This window comes from Hylobates moloch, unplaced genomic scaffold (assembly GCF_009828535.3).
Source record: "Hylobates moloch isolate HMO894 unplaced genomic scaffold, HMol_V3 SCAFFOLD_2, whole genome shotgun sequence".
Taxonomy (NCBI): Eukaryota; Metazoa; Chordata; class Mammalia; order Primates; family Hylobatidae; genus Hylobates; species Hylobates moloch.
The window spans coordinates 142,484,727-142,510,799 of NW_026652277.1; the positions used below are offsets into that span (position 1 = coordinate 142,484,727).

The following is a 26,073-nucleotide window of genomic DNA, read 5'->3' on the forward strand; positions in this document are numbered from 1 at the left end:
GCTTAAATATCTGCTGACACAGTTTCTGGCATGATAGAATATTAGCACGAGGAAAAACTAGGCTCTTGAGTATATGCTTTTCCTAAACTCTGTCTCTTTGTGGAGTCTTCTCAGTCCAAAGAATTATAACAGAATGAAGAGTTTAAAAATTTTAGGTAAAGGAATTGAAATCAGAGATGATTGAGCAGGCTTTTGAGATGATTGAGAGATCTTTGAGTATTTGCCTCCTTTGAGCTGCCCTTTTTTTTTTTTTTTTTTTTTTGACGGAGTTTTGCTCCTGTTTCTCAGGCTGGAGTGCAGTGGCGCCATCTTGGCTCACTGCAACCTCTGCCTCCCTGGTTCAAGCAATTCTCCTGCCTCAGCCTCCCAAGTAGCTGGGATTACAGGCATCCGCCATCATGCCTGGCTAATTTTTTTAATTTGTAGTAGAGACGGGGTTTCACCATGTTGGTTGGCCAGGCTGGTTTCAAACTCCTGACCTCATGATCTGCCCGCCTCGGCCTCCCAAAGTGCTGGGATTGCAGTCATGAGCCACCGCACCCGGCCGTATTTTTCTCTTTCTTAGCTTTTCTGTTTCGTCCTATGCTTAAGTAATTTCTGATTTATACTAGATACTATAAATAATATTTTGTGAAATCTTGGGATTTTATTAATTTTCCCTGAAAGTTGTTGAGTTATTTTACACCAAAGAGTTTTAAATGACTGGCGGATAACCATAAATTTCTAGAGGTTTGGTTTTCTGCTTTAGGAACGTGGGACTATTGTGGTTTGCCTCCTAATCCTGAGGAAATCACTCAGTCCTAGGCCACTACCTTTACTCTTAAGATGGGGAAGTCTGAGTATTTACCAAGCTTTTTTAGCTTGGCGGGTCTTAAATTCCAAATTTTCTTATCTCTTCAGTTAAAATATCTGCTCAGCTCTTTATAGCCTTCAGCTATTTTTTTTCTCCCTGGATATTTTGGGACCTCATAAGCATGTATGCAGTTCAGGAGTCAGACAAGGATTTGAGAAAATTTTATAGGCAGACCTTGATATCTTTCACTGTTGTTGTCTCCTTTCAACACTCTGGTGGTCCTGCATCCATGCTCTGAAGCCAATAAGGCTGTGGTTTTCTGCTTCTGTTTTAGCTGATCCACACTGCACTTGCCCATTTATTTATTGGTCCATTCATTTTTTACTTTTATTTTCGTCTGGTGCCTCCTACTAAAGTGCAATCTCTGGGAGAACAGATTTCTCTTCTGGCACCAGTATATTTCAGCACACGATGCTATGCATAGCACATAGTAGATTCCCAACATATTTACCTGACTTTTGATAGTTTTACATCATATCATGTGACAATGGCTTTATATTAATGTTAAATCACATTAAATTAAATTTAAAGTCATGTAAATTCTTGAAAGACCATTAAAAGTAAAATAAACAGAATGTTTACATCCTCATTCTAGAGATAGGAAAGAGTCCAAAACATTTAAAACAAAACACTAATCATTTTGATTCAAAGAGATGTCTTAATAAACCATGTAAATGTATATAATTTGTACATGGTATATTACTATAGTGTGTGAAAGTATTGAGTATAACAAACCAGGATGGAGCCATTTAACTTTTTATTAAGCTTCTATATCCAACCTTATTGCAAAGGACAGCATGTACGAGCTCTCCACTTCTGTCAGTGTGGAAATATAATGAATTTTTCCTCTGATAGTGCTGAACAGCCATCTCAGCTAAGTTCTTACCTCTACAGCAAAACATCAATCTAATCTGTCATCTCAGCAGCACTCACTGGCCATTCTGTGAAATATCCTTCTGCCATTTGAGAGCTCAGGCTCCTAACCTTCATTATCAGAAAAATAACGAATCGCACCATCCTAATCCTACAGTGTTTCCTAGGCTAAAAATGCAATATCATAACCTTTATATACAACACTTTTTAGGTAGCTATAAACAGACGTCAGTCACCAAAAACACACTCTCAAACATTTCCTAGATATAAGAATTGTCTAATTATTCATAGGAATTTTCTAATTATTCATACATTCAAAATTTTTGTACCTGGGGAAAAAAAACAAAACTTTTGTTTGATTTTCTCCATCTTACCAGCAGTATTTTAGTAATTGGCATCACATATGAAAGAAAAATTTATACTTCGCCTGTTCCTGGGTTGTGTTTCTTTCCAGGGACAGAAATATTGATGCAAACACCATTTAAATACCCATTTTATAGTGTCACATTTACAAAGCTGTTTTGGGTCATCACAATCATTGGAATTCATTCACCCCTCAGAAAATCCTTTATTCTGGTCATAACATCACATTTTTCCTCTCATGCAGAATGAACAATCTATAGTCACATGTTGTTTCTTTCTTTAAGCCACAGTTTCTAAATTGAGTGTCTAGCATTTATAATCAACTGCTTCATTTAATTCAGGTCACTTTTAAATGCTAGCCATTCATTTGGTGGACTGTGAGCAGCCTGTGGTTTTGTTAGATCTACAGCACAAAGAAACAATTTTTCTTATCCTGATCCTATAGTTGTCTGGGAAAGGTGACACTCGGTGAGACATAATGATAAGAAAGGCTACAGATGCCCTAGGCAGTCAGAACCAAAGCCAGATTAAACCATTCTGCAGCACTCCCCAAAGACAAAGCAAGGGAAGCAATGTTTTGAATGTTTAGTACTAAAAAAATTCTCCAGAACAGAACTCACACATACTGTATGTGTTTTTATTCCTGCAACCCCCCACCCTCTGTTTCTGTAGTTCCTCCTATTAATGAAGAATTCAGAGAGGGAGGAATGATAGTTTTTACATGCCTATTTACTGGGATTTCTTTTATTCATCTGTAGAGTGGAAATACCAACTAGATTAACTTTGAAAGATTATAAAAGAACTCAGAATTCTCCATGTCTCCTCATGAGGAAGATTGTTTTCCCTGTTTCAAGCAATGCACCGAAAAGATACACGCCTTCATTTTACTGATTCCTCTTACTTATTGTTCTAGTAGAGGCACATCAGTCGGTAAAGGAATTGAAATGCATTCACGACATTTGAGTTTGCTAGATTCATTTACAAGTGATTGATGGGTTTACCTGGCAACTTCAAGACCTATTTGCTTTTAAAAATCAAACCCTTAATCCTAAATCTAACATGAAGATTCATGACTTGAGAAGATAATTTTTAGGTCCCTGTAGCACGCTCTATATTGACATTCTTGTTTTAGGTAGAGGAATGTGGAAGAGGGAGGAATAGTGTGTATAGTTTCATATGTCACACCTTCTTCTGGAAATTCAAGAGTTAATCTCTTTTCCTTTATTATCTTCAACTTGGTTGCAGGCAGGTAGTGGCCCTCTCTAGAGACAGATTCTGTCAGCACTTCAATAACTCCCTCAAATGAGAGCAGTCAGCTTCAATAGGGGTTAGAGAAAACAGAGTACATATTTGCTTTAACAGGAGAAAAGGAAAACATTAACAAACTAAACATTACTTTAAAAACATGAAAACATCACGTTTTAAATTTAAAACTGCCTAACTAAATCTTGCAATATGTTATTGGTATCACCTGTTCCGAGATGCAACTCCAGCCCTTTTCCTATTGGACTTGGCTTCCCTCATGTCAGACAGCCTTCCCCTTGGGAATTTTCTGTTTCCTGTCTGTTAGTCTCCATTCACACCCTTACACTCATTTCAGCCTTTCTGAAAAAGGAGGTGATAAAACTTCACTAATCTCTTAGCGAAATTCTTACTGTGTACCTGTGTACAATGTGCTGAAAAACACCTTCAAATCCCATTTCCATTTCCCCAGAGAATTTGGCTTCCTGGAGAGAGATATTAAGGGGGTTGTCTGCCTTTTTTAGGTTGACAATATCTTTTATTTTGACTGCCTCTGCATGTCATCTATTTCAAGATTTCTTATGTAATTTACACATTTTAATTTACTCTATTCTCTTATTTTAGTTTTTTCCCTTTTCTTTTTACTACCTGAAGTCTGCCTTCTCTTATTAACCACGCTCTGATTCATTATTTCACTTCTTATGATCTGACTGTTTTAAGTGCACCAGAGGACACTTAAAAGACTATTAAGCCTCCAGAGGAGTGACAGGTACTTTCGCACTAGCCCAATGATTCTTACTTGTTTTCTATCAGCTGCCCTCATGAGAGCTTTCTTTCCAAGCATACACTCTATCATCCCTATAACTAAAATAATACCAAAAAAAGCCATGTGCACAGTTCATCTTCCTTTGTCATATCAGGAGAACCAGAAAATTGTAAAGAAAAGAGAGTAAGAGGAAATCCAGGAAGAGCTGACCTCATCATTAATTAACAGCTACTGGTAATTGCAAGTTTCTATTTATAAAGCTTCTCAGAACCTCCTATGAGACTTCCCTGCAGATCCTAATTCCATGAGTATCTTGACTAGTCCAAAAGCCCTTACTCCTAATCCCAATGAGAGCTAACATAAATAGGTGTATTGCCTAAGACAGTTGCTTCACCATAAGACATTTTAGAGAATCTGTACCTTTGAAGTAGACCAAAAAGTGTTGTGGATATGTCTTATTTAGTTTAGGCTATGTTTAACACAGAGATTCATACTGTTTATAGAAGAATTAAGAAACGTTTTGCATAATATGTGAAATGTTTTAAAGTGTCCATGACCCAGCAGTTTCATTTGGAATAATATACCCTCAAAAAAATTGATAATTGAACCAACAGGCGTGTTTTCCTAGGATATGTCTTTTACAGAAAAAATTGAAGCTACCTGAAAATAAGATATTGAGTGAATTTTATTGTATCAATATAAAGAAATATATGTAAGCATTACAAAAAATGATTGAGAGTTCTATTATTGTCATCATAAGATGATATTTTGCTGAGGGACAACAGTAGATTTAAGCAGCATATATAATACAATGGGATTTAACATTTTTGCAAAATTGTGTTTTTATATGTAGATTATAGTGTATTAACAGAGATTAAATGGCAGAATTATGAGTAATTTCTCTTTTTCTCTTGCTACTTTTTCTAGAGTGAGCATGAATCAATTTTGAAATCAATGAAATCTGAATCCAAATTTTTTTAAAAAAGAGTTTATTTCTTAGAGTAAAAACAGCCAGCAAAAACTGAGGAGGTAACATTTAAGCTGAGTTTTGAAGAAACCAGAAGAGTTCTCTAGGTGAATGCAGTGGTTCTCCTTCACGCAACAGCAGGGGCAAGTGCTGATAGATGTTAGAGGAGTTGCTAGAGAGAATGGCATTTATGAATACTATAAGTAGCTCAATGAGACTAGAACATACAGTGCAATAGAAATATAATGGGTGTGAAAGTCAGGAGGCAAATTTTGAAAATGCCCCATATGCCAGGTAAAATAACTTGAATTTTGTCATGAAAGAGTGAGAAAGATATTTGTAAAGAGTAATGGCTTTAATAGAATTGCATTTTTAGAAAGATCACTCAGAAGCATTGTGAAAAATGAATTGGCAACCTCTTACCATACACTCTGCCAGACTGAGGCGTGGCAATGAGGTTGGAAAAGAAATAATTGAGTTTATGGTCTTAGTTGTAGAAACTTAGGGCTTGGTAGGGTGGAAGTATAGATGTAGACATTGTCTATGATAACCTCTGAGATTCAGGATAATCCAATGGAATAGTCAATGCTGCCATTCCCTGTGACAGAGAGCAAGAGACAAGGGCCAGAGTTGGGGGGAAGAGGACTCTGTGCTGTACATGATGAGTTTGAGACACACAGGGTTTTTCCAAGTGAAGATGCCCAGTGGGCAGCTGCACATTAGAGCCTGGAGCATTGAAGGGAGATATCAGCAGCACATGTGGATTTGGGGAATCTACTTCCCATGTGCAGGCATGATTTTAAAGGATTATCTTACACTTGCTTTTCACATGCTTTTCATTTCATAACTTAGAGAAATCTGGCTTCCCCACCTCCTCGTATTAAATACTGTTCTCACTAAAATGATCTCCAATGACTTGCAGGAGGCTAAGTCCATATACGGTGAAAGTTGTGGAACAAATAGAGAAATATGTAAAGGAAGAAGCAAAGAGGGCTTAGGAGACAACTTAGAGATCACAATTACTTAAAGTTCTGTTAACAAAAAAACTCAGACACTGTGGAATCCAAAAGCAGGAAGGATGGGAGAGGAGCAAAGGTTGAAAAATCATCGATCAGCTATAAGGTTTACTCTTTGCGTAATGGGTACACTAAAAGCCCAATACCTAGGAGTATGCAATATACCCATGTAACAAACAAGTACACATATCCCCTGAATCTAAAAGAAAGAAAAAGGATCCAAAACTAAGACTGAAATTCTTAAGTAGATGGGAGAAAAAACGGAAGGGACTATTCTTACTAAGGCTGAGGGATGTGAGAACTTCAAGACCCCAGAGGCCTTTTAGTGGTGTTGGAACTTGGCCAAGCCAAATAAAGTCAAGTCTGAATACTTTCTGTGGACTTAATATCCTGAATGTCATTAGACATCCTCCTAGTGAGAACCGTTTTAAGATAGAAGAGAAAGTGGAAGCCTAACTGCTCTGGATTGTAGAATAAAAGACACACGAAGAGCAAGTGTAGAATAACACTTCAACAAGCCTGGCAGCAAATGGGAAGGAGAAAGAGGCAGGAGAGAGAAGAGGTTGGAGTGGTGGGGGGCCACTGGAGGCCTTTTTAAGATTTGCATTTTTTTCCTGAGGGCAAAGGAATGGTAGAATGGGAAAATTGAGATAATTGATGAAGAAAAGAAACAGAAAAACACAGCATTCGGACCAGAATGAAACATTAGCTATAGCTCGGAGGTTAAAGACTTCACCCTTGGAGATGGGTTTATAGGCCTGCAGGCTGGATAGCAATGGAGGTAAATTCGAATGTGGGAAAAATTTGGGAGAATTTTTCTAAGTAGCATACCAGGTACAAATTACAAGTTATATTCAGTTTCTCGAAGAGGGACTAGACCCAGCAATTTCTATCCAGATTATTAGTGCCAAAATAACCCAGGTTAACCACATTAACTTCAGAAACACAATGAAAAGGACTTTTTCATGTATCCGATTAAATTACTATGGAAAAATAATAGAGTGGGGTTAGAAGTAGTGTGTGCCAAGAAAGATGCAATTTAAAATAGAGTGATTAAAGTAAACCTCACTGAAGTGACATTTTAACAAGATTTGAAAGAGATAGAGAGAATATTGCATGCCTAAAAGTTGCCATGGGCTTGTATTTTCAAGTAATAACAAGGAAGCTCATGATAGCTAGAGAAGAGTGAGTAGGAGAACAAGAGGAGGAGATTGAGTCAAAGAGGTAATGGGGAGACACATTATGTGACATTTGGAAGCCTCTGTAATGACACTGGCCTTTACTGGGAGTAGATTGGAGAGTCATGGAAGATTTTGAACAAAAGAATGACATGATCAGACTTACATTCTTAGATGATCAGGCTGGCTGCTGTGCTACAAGTAGACTATGAGTAAGGCTGAATTTTTGCAAGTGGGGAGACGAGTTAGGAGGCTATTGCAGTGATCTAGGTGAAAGAAATGGCAAATTGGACCTGGGAGACAGCAGTGCAGATGGTTAAAAATGGTCAGATTCTGAGTATACCTTGAAGGCAAATCTTACAGTATTTTCTGACAGATTGGTTCTATAATGTCAGAAAAAGAAGAGTCAAGGATGAGTCCACAAGCTTTGGACTTAACATCTGGAAGGATGGCATTGTCATTACCTGAAACAGAACAGCTATGGATACAGTTAGGTATAGTCAGTAATTAGGGAGAAGAGCAGGAGTGTAGTTTGCACCTAGTAAGTTTGAAATGTCTACTAAGACGTCTGAGGGGAGATGTCTGGTGGGCCGTCAGACACACAAGTATTTCCAAAGATACTGTCAACACCTTGGCTGGTAACGGTGGCTCACGCCTGTAATTCAAGCACTTTGGGAGGCTGAGGCAGGCAGATCACCCAAGGTTTGGAGTTCAAGACCAGCCTGGCCAACATGATGAAACTCTGTCTCTACTAAAAATACAAAAGTTATCTGGGCATGGTGGTGTGCACCTGTAATCCCAGCTACTTAGGAGGCTGAGGCAGGAGAATTGCTTGAGCCCAGGAGGTGGAGGTTGCAGTGAGCCAAGATCACACCATTGCACTCCAGCATGGGCTAGAAGAGCAAAACTTCATCTCAAAAAAAAAAAAGATACCGTCAACATCTTGTATCTTTGACAGTATCTTTGGACAGTTGTTGTCCAAAGATACAAGCACCAAGGATACTGTTAATGTGATGATTTTTTAAAAAATAAACTCTCCAATTCTAGAGAGAAGAGAAGAGAAAGGTTTAATTTCCTGACCTCTAAACCATCTGTGCTCTCACAACACTTGGACATAGGGTATGGAAGAGGCACAGTCAATATTTGATAATCAAATAATTCGAGCACATTTTTTACTTCCATGAAAGGACAATGCTTCATTTCTTTTAACAACAGGCTTTTGAACTATTGAGTATTCATTGGACTAGGAGTGAGGAAAAAAGCAGATATCCAGACAATATTTGAGACAGGCAAATGTGGAACTCAGAAGTGAGTTTTCCATCTGCCACTTTTTCAGGAGGCCAATTGGGCCAAGCCATTCTGAACCTTCTTTTGCAGCTTTCTTGGGATGAAGCCAGCCTTTAATCTCCTCAAAGGAACTTCTGTTTTTATTCATTGAATTAATGGTTTTACTTAAGAAGTTGATACAGGACAGCTTTAAAAACAACAACAAAACCTACATTATAAATTGAAGTCATTTCCAAGTAGTATATTCAAGTTCTGAATTAATTATATAGGAGATTTTGACCATCCACAGAACACTACATTATTTCTGTTTATTTAATCCCATTTCATTTTCCTTCAAAAACTCTTCGAATAGGACATAGTCATATACAGGTAAAACTTTGCAATTTATCATGTAAAAGTGAATTGTGATTGCATGTGACTATAAAGAGAACATTATCTGTGAAATGGGAAAATGCCTGCAACATCAAGCTTGCACTCTACGTGAGCAGTGACCCTACCATCTTAGCTATGATAGCACTGCAAGGAGCTAAACTATCAGTCAGGGTTACTGCACTGGACAGCTTCCGAACCCTCTTGACACTGATTTAATTGAAATAATGATTTTTTTTTCCTTTTACTATCCTGAACATTTCTGTTCTTTTAGACAGGTCAAGCTACTGAAATACCAGTAGTATCCAAAAGGTCCAAAGGGTCAAGGCCAAGGGCAGCACAAAAGTTTGTCATTGTACAGCGTAAGAGGATATGGTAATGTGGAAGTACCCCACTCCTGTGCCAGCTTCAGTACACTGCTCCTTTTCCCTGAGGCTGGCAGCTCTGGCAGAAATTAAAGCAAATCTTAGCCTCCTAAATCCAATTGCAGTTTGGATTGGAGGAGTTTTTGTCCTGAAAGAATATGTAGTGATCTGTGTTCATACTGTCCATCCTGTAAGCAATGATTAAAACTAATTTAGCTTGGTTATTCATTAAGCCTCCATGGACATTTTTGCATAACTATGGACTTTATATTTCTACCCAACAGTTTAGCACTGAATAGCCCTTGGGTTTATTGTACCCTACACTGGCTTTTTGCTGACAATACCATGCTTGAGACTGACTTTTGAATTTGAAAAGAACACAAATTCTAGACTAGAAGAACTCAGAGTAGGAAGTGGATCACTTCACCTCTCATTTTTATTTGCACTCCAATCACTCAATACACTGCTTTAGATCAAGGACAGGAACCATAGCCACAGAAAGGTCGTGAGGAAGTACATCATTATTCCAGTCTGTAGTCTACCTAATTCCAAATAGCATGTGATATGTGTATGTGTTTGGGAGGTGAGAGGGTAGGATGCCCTTGCCTTACAAATAGCTAAAGTACTTAAGGGTAGGCTGATGCATTTTATTTCTGCTATAGTCTTGTATTCATCCACACTTCCACTTTAATATAGCCTGAACTCTCTTATTATACACCGTAATTTTTATCACATCTTTCTATTATACAGTGTTTTCTAAGAAATAAAAGTATGGTTTCCACTGTTTTTTTCTTTAACAATTGCTGAAGTATTATGCTTCAAATTATAGCCACTCTAGATTGACAATTGTTCATATATTTTTGTGCCAAGTAGTCTTTTATCAATTACTTACATTTAGCAGAATTAGAAGGTCTCATTTTTCTATTGCTGAGTGCCTATATTCATCTTAGTCATAGCATATTTTATCTTAGTTATAGATATGCAATTTAGATTAAAGGCTTAGGTGTTATATTATCATTAATACAGAGAAATAATTGGTTTCAACCTAAAATTTTTACCTCTTCAAAATAAAACATATTCAATCATGTGATCAGATTTTTTAGTATTTTCTAAAGATTTAAATATGAGAATTTATTCTGTATAATTCAGATTTTTAATAAATAATATTAAAGTGAAGATGGAAAGTTATGCTTTTGTGTATTTATTTATGTTTACTTTCCTAATCAGCTGCATATAAAAGAAGAAATTTCAGTCTATGAAGCATATATTCTAAAGAGCTGTCAAAAATGCCCATGGATGCCAGGGAGAATGTAGCCTTTTACATCCTGAGCTTCACTGGCAGACAGTAGAGTGGTTAAGAACATGGATTCTGGAGTCAGTCACCCTGGGTTTGAATCTCAACTCCACTACCTGTTAGCAGGTGACTTTGAAGAAGCCTTTTAACTTCTCTATGCCACCAATTCCTCATCTATAAAGAGAATATAATAACTATACCTATCTCATAAAGTGATTGTGAGTAGTAAGAATTTATTCATAAACAGTGCTTGGCACAGAATGAATACTATACTAATGCTAATTGTTATTATTCACTAATATTCTCAGATTGAATATATTCATCAGAGATGAGGAACAGCAAAGTCTGCCTGCCTTTTAGGAACTTGTGAAGGTTGAAAGTGATATATAACTTGGAATAGTGAAGTTGCAAGTCATTGGGAGGCAAAGTTATTTAAAGAAAGGGATTTAGAAGGAATCATAGTCACAAACAAATTCTAGCTGAGGACCCTTTAGAGTGGAGGGAAGAGGTGAGGTATAAAAAATTTCTCTTACATTGTCTAATTTTAGAAAATTGACCTGCAGAAGCAGACTGGGGCTAATTATAGAATTCAGCCATCCTTCATAAAAGACCACAAAAATCAGCAGAATGTCATTTCTTACTCAGTATTTCTTGCTTTATTACAACTCACATTCACACACATACACACACACACACACACACGTACACAGAGATGACATCCAGTAATGAGGTTTTAACAATTTGAAGTCATTAAGGTACAGTGAGGAGATAGACAGATTATCATCAAACTTTGCTTTTCTGGGAGAACAAGTGATAATGACGGCATCTTTAAAGGCAAGAAAAAAATGCAAACAGCTTGCTCTCCCCCTGAGCTCTGATGCTGTGGTTATAACAAGCTCATGCCTTTGTATCTTTTCAAATGTAGTCAGAAATATAATGGAATGGAAAACATACTTTCCTGAAGTTAAGGGAAAAAAACTACATGTCAAAGGAGATACTAAAATGCCGAGTTTAAGGAACAAAAACATGGTTCTTACAGCACTTGATAGCAATTTTTAAATAATACTTCAAAAAACAAAAGCCCTGCATAGGGGGCAATTCTCAGCTGTCTTCTTTTTTGATATTTGACAAATTATGAAATTATTTTTCTTCTCCTACTCTTGCATTTCTTTAATAGAGTCATCAATGTTGTATTCTCCTTGATATTTTTTGGCAAGTGTATAATGAAAAAATTTTAATGATATAATAATTTAAAAGAGAAAGTAAGAACTGATGATCTGGATAGAATTAGTTTGATATAAATATAGAGAAAATTCGAGCTCAGAAATATGAGTGATATTTATTAATAAAGAATAGGTAAATAACTCTTAAAGAACTTTTAAAATTTGAGTAGTAAGAGAAGCAATTCCAGTCCCCATATTTAAACTTCTCTTTTAGAAGGTGATTCCAAAAAAATCTCTCAATTAGCTAACCATTCTCAGCCTCTGCCTGCCTAAAGGAAAAAAAAGAAAAAATCAGAAACCACTTGAGCCAATTAATACATATACTAGGGAGAAAAAGAGACATTAAAAACTACCTTCATTCTTGTAGGAAAGGCTGAATAGTCAAAAACTAATGAACATTTACAAACGAAGAGAATTAATATATTTTTTGCTTCTCCTAGGAGCTCAAAGTGCATTCATAGTTATGATTTTTTATCTTCATCTTGGGCCCATAAACTAGATGAAATATATTGTCAGGAGCTCAAGGCCAGCCTGGCCAACATGGCAAAACTTCCTCTCTACTAAAAAATCACACAAAAATTAGCCGGGCGTGGTGGCACAGGCTTGTAATCCCAGATACTTGGGAGGTTTTGAGATGTGGGAGAATCAATTGAGCCCTGGAGGCGGAGGTTGGGGTGAGCAGAGATCGTGCCACTGCATTCCAGCCTGGGCGACAGAGCCAGACTCCAACAAAGAAAGAGAGAGAGAGAGAAAGGAAGGCAGGAAGGAGGGAGGGAGGCAGGGAGGGAGGGAGGGAGGGAGGGAAGGAAGGAAGGAAGGAAGGAAGGAAGGAAGGAAGGAAGGAAGGAAGGAAGGAAGGAAGTCCTCCTGTCACTATTTAATCATGAAATCCTAAAGCAAAATTATTTAAATGAGTTAGTTCAAGATATAAGATTGGAAGTAACTGAAAATAAAAACCAGTTAATCCTTGAGAGCCTAATGTCCTTTAACAGATGAGTAAGTAAATAAATTGTGGCATCATGGAAGAGTTTTGCTATAATGGCCTCCAGTTGATTTTGACATTGAGATGATAGCAAACATAATACAGAGACCTGAGAAGTGCACCTTACTATTATTGCTCTTTAAGCCTGTCACACCAGTGTGAACAAGCCCAGATTGTTCTGATGAATGATTAGATATGCGAGACCACAAATATGGGGTCCATTTATTTGACTTCATCACCCCCACCTAACAATAAGCCAAGCCCCAGAAAAAAAGGTGCTATCTAGCTGATTCACAGTCAACCATAGACTCATGAGTGAGCCCAACCAAATTCAGCAAAAGAACTGCCCAGCTGAACTCAATTCAAAATGTTGACCTAAAAAACAATGAGCAAAAATGAATGGTTGTTACTTTAAGCCACTAAATTTTGGTTTGGTGTGTTATGTATCAAAACTTAGCTGATAAAATTATATTCACATACTTATAGAATGCCAGTTGAAAATAAAACAATGAATTACTGATAGATGCAGTAGCTTGGATTAATCTAAAAAATATTATATTATGCTCAATGAAAGAAGCCAGACACCAAGCAATAAGATTCTATTGTATGAAGTTCAAGACCCAGCAAAAGTATTCTATGGTTATCAAAATCAGAACAGGTGTGGTCTGGTGGGTGGTGTAAGGGTTGGGAGAGTGGTGAGGATGAAAGGCCAAGAAGGAACTTTCTGGGGTAGTAGAAATATTCTTGGTTACTCTAGAGAATGCTGATAGTCCAGTAGTCCAGTTTAAGAATTAATATGCAAAAATGAATTAAGTTGTGCAATATAGGTATTTCTCAGGGTGCTATATGAGCACAGAGAGTGAGGAATGCCTATCTGTGCTTTTTGGTGTTTAGAAAATATTTCCCTGAGGAGTAGCCTTGAAGTAGCCCATGTTTCATGTAGGCATTCACTATATGGTCATAAATGTTGTTTGTTGGACAGAGAAATGCCTTATTCAAAAACATAAAGATATCAAACAGCATGGCATGTATAGTAGAGGAACTGCCAGAGATTTAATATGGGAGAGTAAAGGGGAGCCACAAGTGTTGGGGCTGAAAGCATAGGCTTGAGCCAAATCATGAATGTCCTTCGATACTTTGCTATCATGTCTTTATCTTATGAGCAAAAAGAGCTATTATTTAGATCTTCAAGCTCTTAAAACCATCCCATCCATCTGACTCTCCACCTAACACAAGGCTTGCCTTGCTCACCAGCAGTAAACTGAAGACAATTAGTGACTCACCAATATATGTCTAATATAAGAAGCCCACTCTGGTGTGTAGAAGCACGTGTAAGCAATTCAGAGGAGAACTATAAAATCATGATGAGTTGGAACCACTGAAATGGTAATTAAATGAGTGGGAGGAGCAAGTGCATTCTCCTACATGCTCTAGGTTTCCCACAAGTAGCATTAAACTCCTCTGTGGTTTGTCTGGTAGCTGAGCCACTTTGTTTCTTGATGATTTCCAAGCTCTGCTAATTCAAAGCTCAGTATTGTCATCTGTATCCAGATTTCTGACTTGGAAAACTAGGTGAACTTAATTTTAACTTTTTTTAAGTGAATGTGAATTCACTCTGATTTTTAGAATCTTATGTTCCCTTTGCTTGAGAGTATTGTCAGTTTTGCCTTTTGGATAAACTAAGAAGACTGTGTGAAAATGAGAAGCATAGGATTTAGGGTCCATAGGCATGAATCAAGTCCTCTCATTATGTCTGAATCTTGGAAGAGCACTATCTAACTTCTCTAAGCCTCGGTTTTTTCATTTATGAATAATAGATGATGATAGAAATTGTCTCCTTAGTTTTGGAAAGAATGGATAGCAGAATGGCTGTAAAGATGTTACCACATGCCCAGAATATAGTGAATAGTAATGGCAGCTATTACTTTAAATAGTAATCACTGGCATTTCCTTTCCTACCTCCCAGCTGTTACCAGGATGTGAGGGGTTGGTTAGATGATTGGTTGGTTTTGAGGTTTAAGCACTAAAAATAAAAAAGTAATGCACAGAAATACAATTGCACTTTTTCCTAGGTTATATATTCCCAAACGGTAATAATGGTATTGCTAGTAATTAATGAAATCCCTTCAGTCTGAGGTATATGACATTCTGTTTCACCCTTGCATTGGCTATGAGCTATACAGAAAGAAGATAATCTAAGATTTATATTGAAAAGAAGGTAACTCAGATGGAAAGGAAGAAAGAGTCAGTGAAGAACACCAATTATAGCCAAGTTCTGACTCCAAAGTTATTCAGTCCAACTAGATTATACTGCTGCACATGGATAGATTTGACGGGCCTTTTAAGTGATGCTTCCATTCAGTATTGTGCCTTTTAAAATTGCTTCGGGAAAAAACTGGTCTTCAAATTTGTGTCTTCCCCAATCCACATCTTATTCCCCTGGAGGGTTCTTTTTCTTTTCCTACCTTCACTCCCATTCATCTTCCTTGCCACATACTGCAACAAGTACTTTGCTTCGGAGGCACGCTTTATTGGATGCCACATAAAATACCTTTTCATAAGCTTAAAGCTTATTCCCACAGATGTCATGGGAAAGGGACCGATTGCTCTAAGGTTCCTACTTAACTATATTTTCAAAACCCTAATAATACATCTGAGTTTACGACAACATTTTAAAGTCACTCTTCTCTCTAGCTGGTTTGTCCTGATGTTTCCATTGTGTTTAACTTTCTCTTTTTTAGTGCAATGAGAGTACTACTGACATCATTTTTGTATAATGTTAATCAATGCATTATTTTTGATCACTGGATATGTGCTGAAGTCTCAGGTGCATTGTATATTCCACACTTTCCTTATCTTCCAATCTAGTACCTCTAAAAAGAAGGAAATGTTAATGTAGTTTTAGCCCCTTTCTTTTTCCAAATGCATCTATTTAATGCCAGTTATTTTTGCAACTAAGTATTTTAATACAAATAATCTTCTCTCCTAGTCTCTACAGAGAAATCTGGCCTTGTATTCCCATTGTCATCACTGGGGCAGCATACTCCTTCCAGTGAAATACATGGATCCTTCTTTAGCCTTGTCTACTAATGTTAGAGAATATTCAATATGGGCTATTTTTACAAATGCCTTACCTTTTGTACAGTTAATTTTGCTATTGGTACCCTATTATCTCTGAGCAAAAATTGTGCTACTTGTACCATTTGCTCCCCAAAGAACTATGTAGTGATTTTGTTCAAAAATTCTGTAGACAGTATTGTGTACATTTTACAGAATATTTAAAAATTACACTTTCTGCTTCAAATGATTCATTATGAATAAATCAGAGTTCCTTTTGCACATTACAAACATACAATCTTAAACTTAGCTTTACCATTAAAATAGTATGGTATTATTGATAGTTGCTTTTTACATTTCCCAATTATTTTCAATGAATAGTTTTGGTTAAGGACTCCCCTATGGCTCTTATCTCTAAACCGGAAGGCAATTTCGTGGCAGTTCTATTGCACTAGATTAGCCATTTCTTTGATCATCTCCCAGCCTGCACGTGTATGGAATGGTTGAACTACTGCTCTCAATACAGCTTTAAAAACGAACCTGATATTTAAACCCTGAGAGAGATATTAACCATAATGACATTTGAATGTTATTAGCCATCTTTCGTCCTGCCTGAGTATCTTCTGCTCTGCCCAGTTTACTAATACACCAGACTCCTTTGAACTAGGATAACTTTTTGATAAGTTTGGACTGAAGAAATCTACCAGTTTCCAGAGACTATTTCATAACAGGAATGATTGGGTAAACCAGTGTTGGCATTTAGTTCGGTCTATTTCCCAGCTTAAAGTAGATAATACCAGTTTGCATGTATGTCTAGTTTTATTTAATCTTTTAAAAAGTGTTTAATACAGTCATGCTTGATGATGCAGCAGAATACCTAAAGGCTGGTATTAAGATATGTTTCTGATCCTCTGAAAAGCTTTTCTGACCCAGTAGGCTGTGAACATTCACAATAGCCCTGGAGGCAATCCTCCATGTGTTACTGCGGGTTGATAACTGCACCTGGATTATTCGTAGCAGAGAAAATTTGCAGCGTGCTCCACAATAGTCCAGCCAGTGGATTAGTATGAGATAAGAATCATCTGGTAAACAATAGAGATGATATACCAGCCCACATAATAAAATACTTCATATAAAGACCTTCATTAATAACACTGATATAATCACATTTGAATCCTTTGCTGAAGCAATCTCAAATTATGTAGATGGAATAAGATGAAAAAGAGCAAGTAAAAATCATCTGCAACTTAAAATTATACTTTGTGTGTGCATAATATCCTTCTGTTCAAATTCCTATTACAAAAAGCATGAGCTTAGAGCCCATGAATTATGAATTCAGAAAATTGGATTATTTAATTTAAATAAAATATACAACCAATTTATTTGCAATGTGAGATAATTGTGGATAAAAACTAGTGTTGCTACTCCTCATTTCTAATCATGTTGGCATAAAGGCACAAAATTAAAACGTGTCTTTGTACTTAAGAAAACAAGCATATCTACTTGGTTTAGATATATTTATAATTTATAAATTATAATATGAAGGTTTTTAAACATAAATAAAAGTGTCCTAAAATGTAGTATTTTTCAAGTAAACTTTTATGGTGAGATAATTATAGATCACATGCAATTATATGAAATAAAATGAGAGATCCTGTGTACACTTTACCCAGTTTCTCCAAATAGTATTACAAAAATTAGTACAGCTTCACTTTTGGGATCTGGGTATTGATACAGTCAAGACACAGAACAGTTTCATCACCACAAGGATCCCGTATGTTGCCTTTTTATGGCCACATCCACTTCCTTCTAACCTACCCTCTTTAGTCCCTGGAAACCACCAACCTGTTCTCAATTTCTACAATTTTATTATGTCAAGAACGTTCTATAACTAGAATCGTATAACATACAAACTTTTTGGGTTGGCTTTTTTTCACTCACCTCAATTCTATGGAAATTCATGCAGGTTGTTGCATGTATCAGTCATCCCTTCCTTTTTCTTGCTGAGTAATATTTCATGGTATGGATGTACCACAGTTTAACTATTAACCCACAGAATGACACTGGGGTTGCGCCCACCTTGGGGCTATTATGAATAGCAATGTTATACATATTAGTGTACAGGTTTTTGTGGGAACATGTTTTTATTTCTCTGAGATAAAATTGCACTCCTGGGTAGGAGTGCAATTGCTGGATCATATGGTAGTTGCATGTTTAGTTTGTAAAGAAACCTCCAAACTGTTTTCCAGAATGGCTGTACATAAATGTTTCCCTGTTTCTGTTTTCAAGATATCTGTTTTTGGGTTTCCTAAGTTGACTGTCATGCATCTTGGCATGAATTTCTTTAGATTTATACTGTTTGTGATTCACTAAGCTTTTTGAATTAGTAAGTTTGTGTCCTTTGCCAAATTTCAGAAGTTTTCAGTCATTATTTCTTTGAAGACTTTTTCAGTGCTGACCTATTTCTCCTTTCCCTTCAGGACTCCAGTGGGGGAAAAAGAAGTTGGGTGTTTTGTTAGTTCCATGAGTCTCTGAAGCTGTGTGCGTGTTTTCCAGTTTACTTTGTCTCTGTTGCTTAGTTTAAGTAATTTCTATTGTTCAATCTTCAAGTTCACTGATTCTTTCCTCTGTCCCCTCCACATTTTTCAGTTCTAAGTTTTCAGTTTGGTTCTTCCTTATATATTCTATTTCTTTGCTGAGACCTTCTAATTTTTTAATTTATTTCAGGCATGTTTGTAATTGCTTATTGGAGCATTTTTGTGATCTCTACTCCAAAATATGTGTCAGAAAATCTTAACATCTCTATCACCTCTGTGGTTAGGTTACATTGGCTGTCTTTTCATTCAGTTTGAGGCCATCCTCATTGTTGGCATGATTAGTAATTTTTAATTGAAACATGGACATTTGGGGTATTATGCTATGAGACCCTAGATCTTAATTAAACCTTTAATTTTAGCTGATTCCTCTGATGCTGTTTTGATAGGAGAAGGAGGGATGCTGACTTATTTCTGCCAACCAGGGATAGAAGTCCCTGGTTGGCAGAAATAAGGTTCCCACTTAGCCTCCATTGAGACTCAAGGTGGGAAGGGCTTTTCATTAAGTTTGGGAGGCTGTGGAAGGTCCTGCTCCCCACTAGCCTCTGACTGATAGCTCCATATCTGGCAAGAGCCTTATTACTGCTCCAAGGTGGCTTTCACTGATGCCATGGGGGTGGCGGACTGGCCTCAGTACTGCTGGGCATTGGTAAAAGTCCTGATCTTCTACTAAGCTTCCACTGACATCACCCCAGTGGGGAGAAGAGAGCGTCTGCCTTGTTACTGGAGAGTGAGGCTAAAAGTCTGGATTACTCATGAGGCAGCGGGGAAGTCTTGGCTCCCTACTCTTTGTTGCTGTGGTTGGGGAGTGGGGCTACAATTTTTGTGTTTTTGTTATGTTTTGTTCTGTTTTCTATGGTGTTGGCTAAAACAAAGAGGTACTATCATTGTAAAACTTTCTGTCTTGCTGGGCTGCCTTTTCCCTGGTCTTTTGGCTAGAGACAGCAAATGTTTACTGGGGCTTTTAAAAAATCTGTACCTGTTGGCATTTCAGAGTTATAGGCTTCTTCAGCTCCAAGTAAGTCTGGTGTATATGAAATAATAATAATAATAATAATAATAATAATAATAATAATAATAATGGAATTCACCCTCATGTACTTTCTTGAGTACGAAAGGCCATAGCTGGTCTGCCTCAAAGTCTTCTTGTGATTGTTATATATATAATGTTCAGAGTTTTTAGTTGTACTTAATAGGAAAGATAGGGAAAGGTATCCCTCCCATTACTCCAACTTCCCAGAAACTGAAATCCAGAATGTAATAGATTAAACACTAAGGTTGCTATATTTTCAATTATTACAATTAAATCTTTTAAAATACTTACCAAAAGGCTTTGGTTTCATTTTTTCTATTAGCTTCTAAGTGAATTTCTGGGACATACAATCATAATTTGGTTTGTGGATACAAAAAAGAATTTTAATCTGATTTAGTTATAGAGAGAAAATAACATTTCCTTCCAGTCAGTAATAATATCAAGATGATATGTAATTCCTTATCAGGTGAATTAGAAGTGAACAAATCACATTAGATACATGAAGGTGAAAAGATAAATAAAAATTTAAAAAAATTATACTTAGCTCTGCTTTGAATGACAAAGACTAAAACAACTAGAATATTTTATTTCTTTCACTAGTGAATAATTGTGTGTTTGCCTAGGATAATGCCACAGGTCCCTTCCATTATTATTCTAAGCATCTTTAAATAAGGAACAAAATAAAATTATTTTCTTTCAATTGCAGATACTCACATCTACTCTAAAAACATGAGCCTCTATTATCTGCTTTGTGCCCCGTTACTTCCCCTTATACAGCCCAAGCTTCTCTGAACTGGGCCACTTCCTCCTCCCTAAATATATCTATTTCTTCCCAGCTCTAGTCTGAACTCCGCTTGGAAGATGTACTCTCCATCTCTCCGTACCCCTCTTTATTCCCTTTCAAGCCCTCCCACCTCTCAAGGTCTATCTCAAAAGTGCCAAGCACCAACCTACTCTGAGAATGGATTACCAGTTCTTGGAGGAAGCAGCACCTTTATTTAGCCTTAAAGAACGAGTTAGTATCCATTAGTTGTTTTTCCTGACGGATATTAACTCATTCTTTAAGGCCAGCTTAATACCTGGTAGATGAAATAATCTGTACAACAAACCCCCATGACACAAGTTTACCTGTATAACAAACCTACGTATGAACCCTAGAACTTAAAATAAAAGTGAATTAAAAAATTAAAAAGAAGACCTGGGAAGTAAGCTGGCAGTACTGCCATGTAAAGCTTTATATCCAGCTTAGCAACTCAAGACTCTTTTCAAAAACAAATGCAAAAAAAGAATGAGTTAGAATTACACATTACTGGATGTGCAAGGCTGAGTAGGGAGGGGAAGGAAGAGGTACAGGGCATTAGCCTTCTTTGTTGGCAGACTGGGAAAATGAGTTAAGGAACAGACAACGAAAGCTACCTGATAGATGTCAGCAAGCTACCAACAGCTTTCTACGACATCAATTCTGACAAGGATTGGTGAGAAATGAGGCTAGACAGGAAGTCAAGTAACACATCAGGAAAGATATGGACCCATGAAAAATGTTATACTTTTGTAGGGGGTGCTCCTTCAGCTTATTGTGTAGAAAAATGGCATAGTTCCATTGGCAATCTGACACACTGGAGGCCCACTGATTATGGCCCTAATCTGGTCTTCACAGCTTTGCTTCCATTGCTCTAGTATGAAGTCCCCAAACTCTCGTCAGATGTAACTACTGGCTCTTACCTAAACACAACCCCTATCTTCCCTGCTTGATAATCTCACTCTGGAAAAGCAAATACCATTTTGCCTGTCATCTGCAAAAATACATATAATGCTCTTCCAAGGGTGTTTGTGACGATTAATGGGCTAACACATGAAAGTGTCCAGTCTACTGTTTGTTGTCATTTATTAGGAATACAATTTTCTTCCTTCTTTCTGAAGATTTACCCAAATCTACTTTAAATTACAGTTATATGAATACCTGCTACAAAATTGCAGTCTCCTTAAAGCTAGGACTATATTTCAAACAGTGGCTCTAACCAGGGGAAATTTTGCCTTTTTGAGGGCATGTGACAATGTCTAGAGATATTTTTATTGCCTCAATTGTTGACAGTCTCGATTGTAGGATGTTATTGTTTAAACATTGACAACACATAACAGCCTCAATAAAAAAGTACTTCCCAACCCAAAATGTCACTGGTGACTAGAACTCTGCTTTAGTTCATCATTGTAGCCCAGGTAGCAATTAGCAGAGTTGCGTATTATAGGAGATTGGATTCGTCTGTTCTCACACTGCTAATAAAGACATACCCGAGACTGGGTAATTTAAAAAGGAAAGAAGTTAAATTGACTCACAGTTCAGCATGGCTGGGGAGGTCTCAGGAAATTTACAATCAAGACAGAAGGGGAAGCAAAGACCTTCTTCACATGGTGGCAGCAAGGAGAAGAATGAGAGCAAAGGAGGAGAAAAGTCCCTTGTAAAACCATCAGATCTTCTGAGAACTCACACACTATCATGAGAACAGCATGAAGGTAACTGCTCCCATGATTCAATTACCTCCCACCGGGTCCCTCCCACAACACATGGGGATTATGGGAACTACAATTCAAGATGAGATTTGGGTGAGGACACAGCCAAACCATATCCGAGACATTCAGAATTGTGGGAAATAATTCGAAACCTCTTTCTATAGGTAAATTTTATAAATTGCCACTGGGGAGGTAAAATTAAATTAGAAATTTTTATTGTGTAGGGTAATTGGAAGATAGCAGAGTTTGTGAATCTTGGTTAATTTGGGGGATGCAAATTTCTGTTTGTAGTTAGAGATGACCAACTTAAAAGCTAAAGTTCTCTTAATCAGCAAGCTTTTGTAAAAAAATGCAGCAGGATTTACTTTTATATCAAAGGAGCTCCCCAGATAGTTAAAGAATGAAAATGAATATAATTAAAAGATCACTGGTAAGCAGAATGCAGAGCAGTGCCTTAGCTGCATTCTGGGAGAGTGCACTTAATAATCAAGAATCTAGTGACACTTTAATGAGAAGTTTAAACTTATTGGCCATGAATCTCAGAATGTATCGATTCTTGTTACCTAGATTTTCATTTCAAAGAAATGAGTTGATGAGTAAGAATTTTTTTAAAACAGTTTGTAATTAGGACAAATTGCTTTACAAATAATTAATAAGCATTTAACACTGAAAAGAAGAGGAAAACTATTGATAAACCTGTAACATTTAGCCACATATAGTAAGAACTCAATGTGGAGGAAGAGGTGAAGCTATAAGCAATACCAAGGGGATTTAACCAAACCCACAGGCTCTTTACCTAGACACAGCCAGATCCAAGTACCAATGACAAGCACCCATGGGACTGGCTCACTCCATAAAAAGAGCATTTTCATGGGTCCTGGTGGATAAAAGATCAAGATGTGTTAGTGTAGTCTCTATTTTTCCAGTACCATGAAAATGCTTGAGTTTGAACAAATCAAAATCTTTGCTAATCAGGAAAATAACAGGAAAATAGGAGACATTGGTTTTTAATTAGTACTCGGAACTCCAAAAATAAGTCCCATAAAAACAAAGACCTTGATGACTCTATTATATAAAGAAGTGGTTCTTACTATCACTATCTTATTGCCAATAGCTCCATATAATTCAAAGAGAAACATGCTGATTTGATGAGTTTTCTAAAATATTTTTTAAAAATAAAACTCATTCTTCTGATATAGCATCAGTGGTATTTATTTTTGACTCTCTATGATGTGTACTGGTACACATACTACAGTTGGCAGTAGAGAGGGCAGGGGGTATGCCTTCCCTCTCCTCCAGGATCTAAAAACAAAAGCGTTTGAAGACTATATTGCATAAGTCTTCTTCCTTCAACTCTGCCTCCCCAGTGTGGTCACTGGGGCTTCCTGTATTGTCCAGGAATGACTACTGTTTTATCCTATGCCAGTTCTTTTTGGAAGATAGCTAGAATCTGCCAGAACGTGCTTTCTCTCTCAAATCCAAATTAGGGACTTAAAAGTTTCTTTTCACCAGAGGCCACTTTGATTCCTAACAGTTCTGCACTCATTAAATACCTATTAGTGTACCCTTTGACTTAAAATATTCCACTCACATCCTCCAGAAGATCACTATCTGTCTGTCATCTAATGAAAAACAACTTCATTAGGCTTGTCGCGGCAGTTCCTTTTTTTCCCATGCTTTCGCTTCCTGATTGAAGACTGTAGCTTTTCCTAATGTTTTCTTCCCCACACTAAATATTATTGTGTGGAGTCGGTCTTCAGCCAGATCAATGCCTGTCTGAAATGTCATTGTGAATAATCTTCATCACTGTTTTGAGGACATACCTTTAAGGATTCCTCCAAACTAGATCAATTTGCAAAAAAAGAAAACAAATAGTTTTCCACTTATCCAGAAATTATATTTGTTTCTTTTGACTAGTGCTCATAAGTTGACTAAACAAATATTGTACTAATAGGAAGGAATATAAAAACACCCAATCTAAGAAAATAGAGAGATCAAATGACGTTACTGTGCTCCTTTACAAGCACACAGATCTTTTTGTAGTGTTTCAGAAAAGACGATGTGATGTGTGTAATGCCATATTCAATGCATTTTGATGATACTCCCTACTTACAGGTGTCCATCTCATCACTTCTCTGTAACATATTGTCTTAATTATACTCAGTATGCCCTGGCTCTTGTTACAGATCTGCATTTTCCTTACAAAGAGCCCATGCAACAAACCACAGAAACACCTTAATGTTTTTCCCTCAAAGCATTTTTCTGACGGTCTGTGGGAGTCCAAGTTTTAGAATCTTAGGCTATGAGCCAATGAAAAGTAAACTAGAAGTTGATTGGCACAAATGCAAATGTTAATCCATTAGTGAATGGTTATAAGTCTTTTTCTGTATTGAAAATAGTTTGTTTTAGATTGCCTGGCAATTATCAAATCTTACACAAAAACGCAGGTCAGAGAAAAACAGAGTAATATATTTATTTACAACACAGATGAGCATCATTTGAATCAGGAATCCACACTGGAGTCAAGATCCAGTCCAATGAGCCATGTTGGAGCCCTAAGTCTGGTTGTAAACTGCCTGACTTTGAAAAGCCACTCCCCAGTGAGGTTTGGTTTTGGTGCCTTTGTCTGATGTCTAAAGCATCTCTGTTTTGTTTCAGCTGGCAGGTTTCATCTACGCCTGTTATGTTGTGAAATGTATAACTGAAGAAGAGGACAGCTGTAAGTATTAAAGCTCTATTCTGTTTCTTTCAAGTTCAAAGAATCTTCTTTACTGCCTCCTACTTAGCCTTCCTATTCCTCAGACAAGATCCCACAACACAGCATTAGAATGGAAAATAAGCCTTTTGTGCCCATCAGACTAAAGTGTTTCTCATAACAGTATCCAGCAAATTGAAGAATGGAGAAGCACCCATTCTGAAAACATAACTTCTTTCTTTTCATTGAAGGCCTTTTAAAAACGTTTCCTCTTATAAACAATTCTAGTACGGAACAGAGAGGGGAGATTGGAGATGGAAATGATTTTAAAATGTGGCTAACTTGACCACTCTCTTTTTATGATCCCTTTATTAGGTATTGATAACTAACCAGTTTTACGCAAGACCACAAATCCCCAAAATCAACAATTTGTAATAATTCCTAAGATTCTTATAAAAACTGACTTCAGATTAATTCAGAGAATTTGTCTTTGGGAAATCAAATATCCAGCTGTCCTTTTTGTTCCTACTATTTGATACAAATGGCTAGAACTCTAACTATGTCAAAGTCTCAACATTGAGACATATTGCTTGATCCAGAGTTTAGATCCCAGTATCCTCTTACAATCCTCCCAGTGGCTCTGTTGTTCTCTGCTCTCTGAAACATGGAGGGTAGAAGGTTTCATTCCATCCATGCCCCTAAGGATCTAAAATAGGAGAACTGGGGAAAGTACTTCTATTCTCTGTGGGTACTATCATGGATAATTGCCTACATAGTTACATTTACTCTGAGGAAAAATCAGAATTGGGAATCATTTTTCTTGGTTTCAAAAAATATTTATAATGTTGGGTTTTTGAAACAGTAAGGAAAGAGGAAGGTGAGAATATGATTTGAGGAAAACATGCAAAGATAAATATATGTTTCTTCTTCCCTTTCCAATTATACGGGAAAGGAAGAGGCAATATCAAGTGATTAATGTAGAAGAGGCACTTTTCAATCATACTCATACATGATATAAAATCAGAAGTATACAGTATATAATTTATTTATTTCATATATAAAAGGAAATAATGGTCCTTTCACTAAATAAACATTTGTAAAATATTCCTCAGTGTTTCAAGTGCTATGTCAGCCTTTGGAGATTTTACGATGAGTCATACACAATATTTTACTTGTAGGAACTTGCCAAATAGTAGGGTAAAACAAACATATGAGCAAATAAGTATGAAACTGTGTAGTGCATGCTGTGGGTAAAGAGAAGAAAGAGATCAGGAGAAGGTTCACAGAGAACACTCTTGAGCTTGATCTAGAAAGATGAATAGATCTTCATTGTGTAGCTGGTATGGAAGTGAGGGGTGGTCCCAGGCAAAAGGTGAAAAAGCATATCACGGCCAGATTAATGTGACTG

At 36.9% G+C, this 26,073-nt stretch overlaps 1 protein-coding gene across 3 annotated transcripts in view; it reads left to right on the plus strand.

Moving 5' to 3' along the window:
- The window catches only part of NKAIN2 (sodium/potassium transporting ATPase interacting 2), a 1,036,965-nt gene that overhangs the window by 982,956 nt on the left and 27,936 nt on the right, over positions 1-26,073 (plus strand). For all 3 annotated transcript variants that reach the window (XR_004248834.2, XM_032158200.2, XM_032158208.2), the window contains one exon: positions 24,629-24,689. Coding sequence is in view for 2 of the 3 variants with exons in the window: in XM_032158200.2 (XP_032014091.1) it covers positions 24,629-24,689 (61 nt within the window). In the remaining variant the exon portion in view is untranslated. The remainder of the gene's footprint in view (positions 1-24,628; positions 24,690-26,073) is intronic.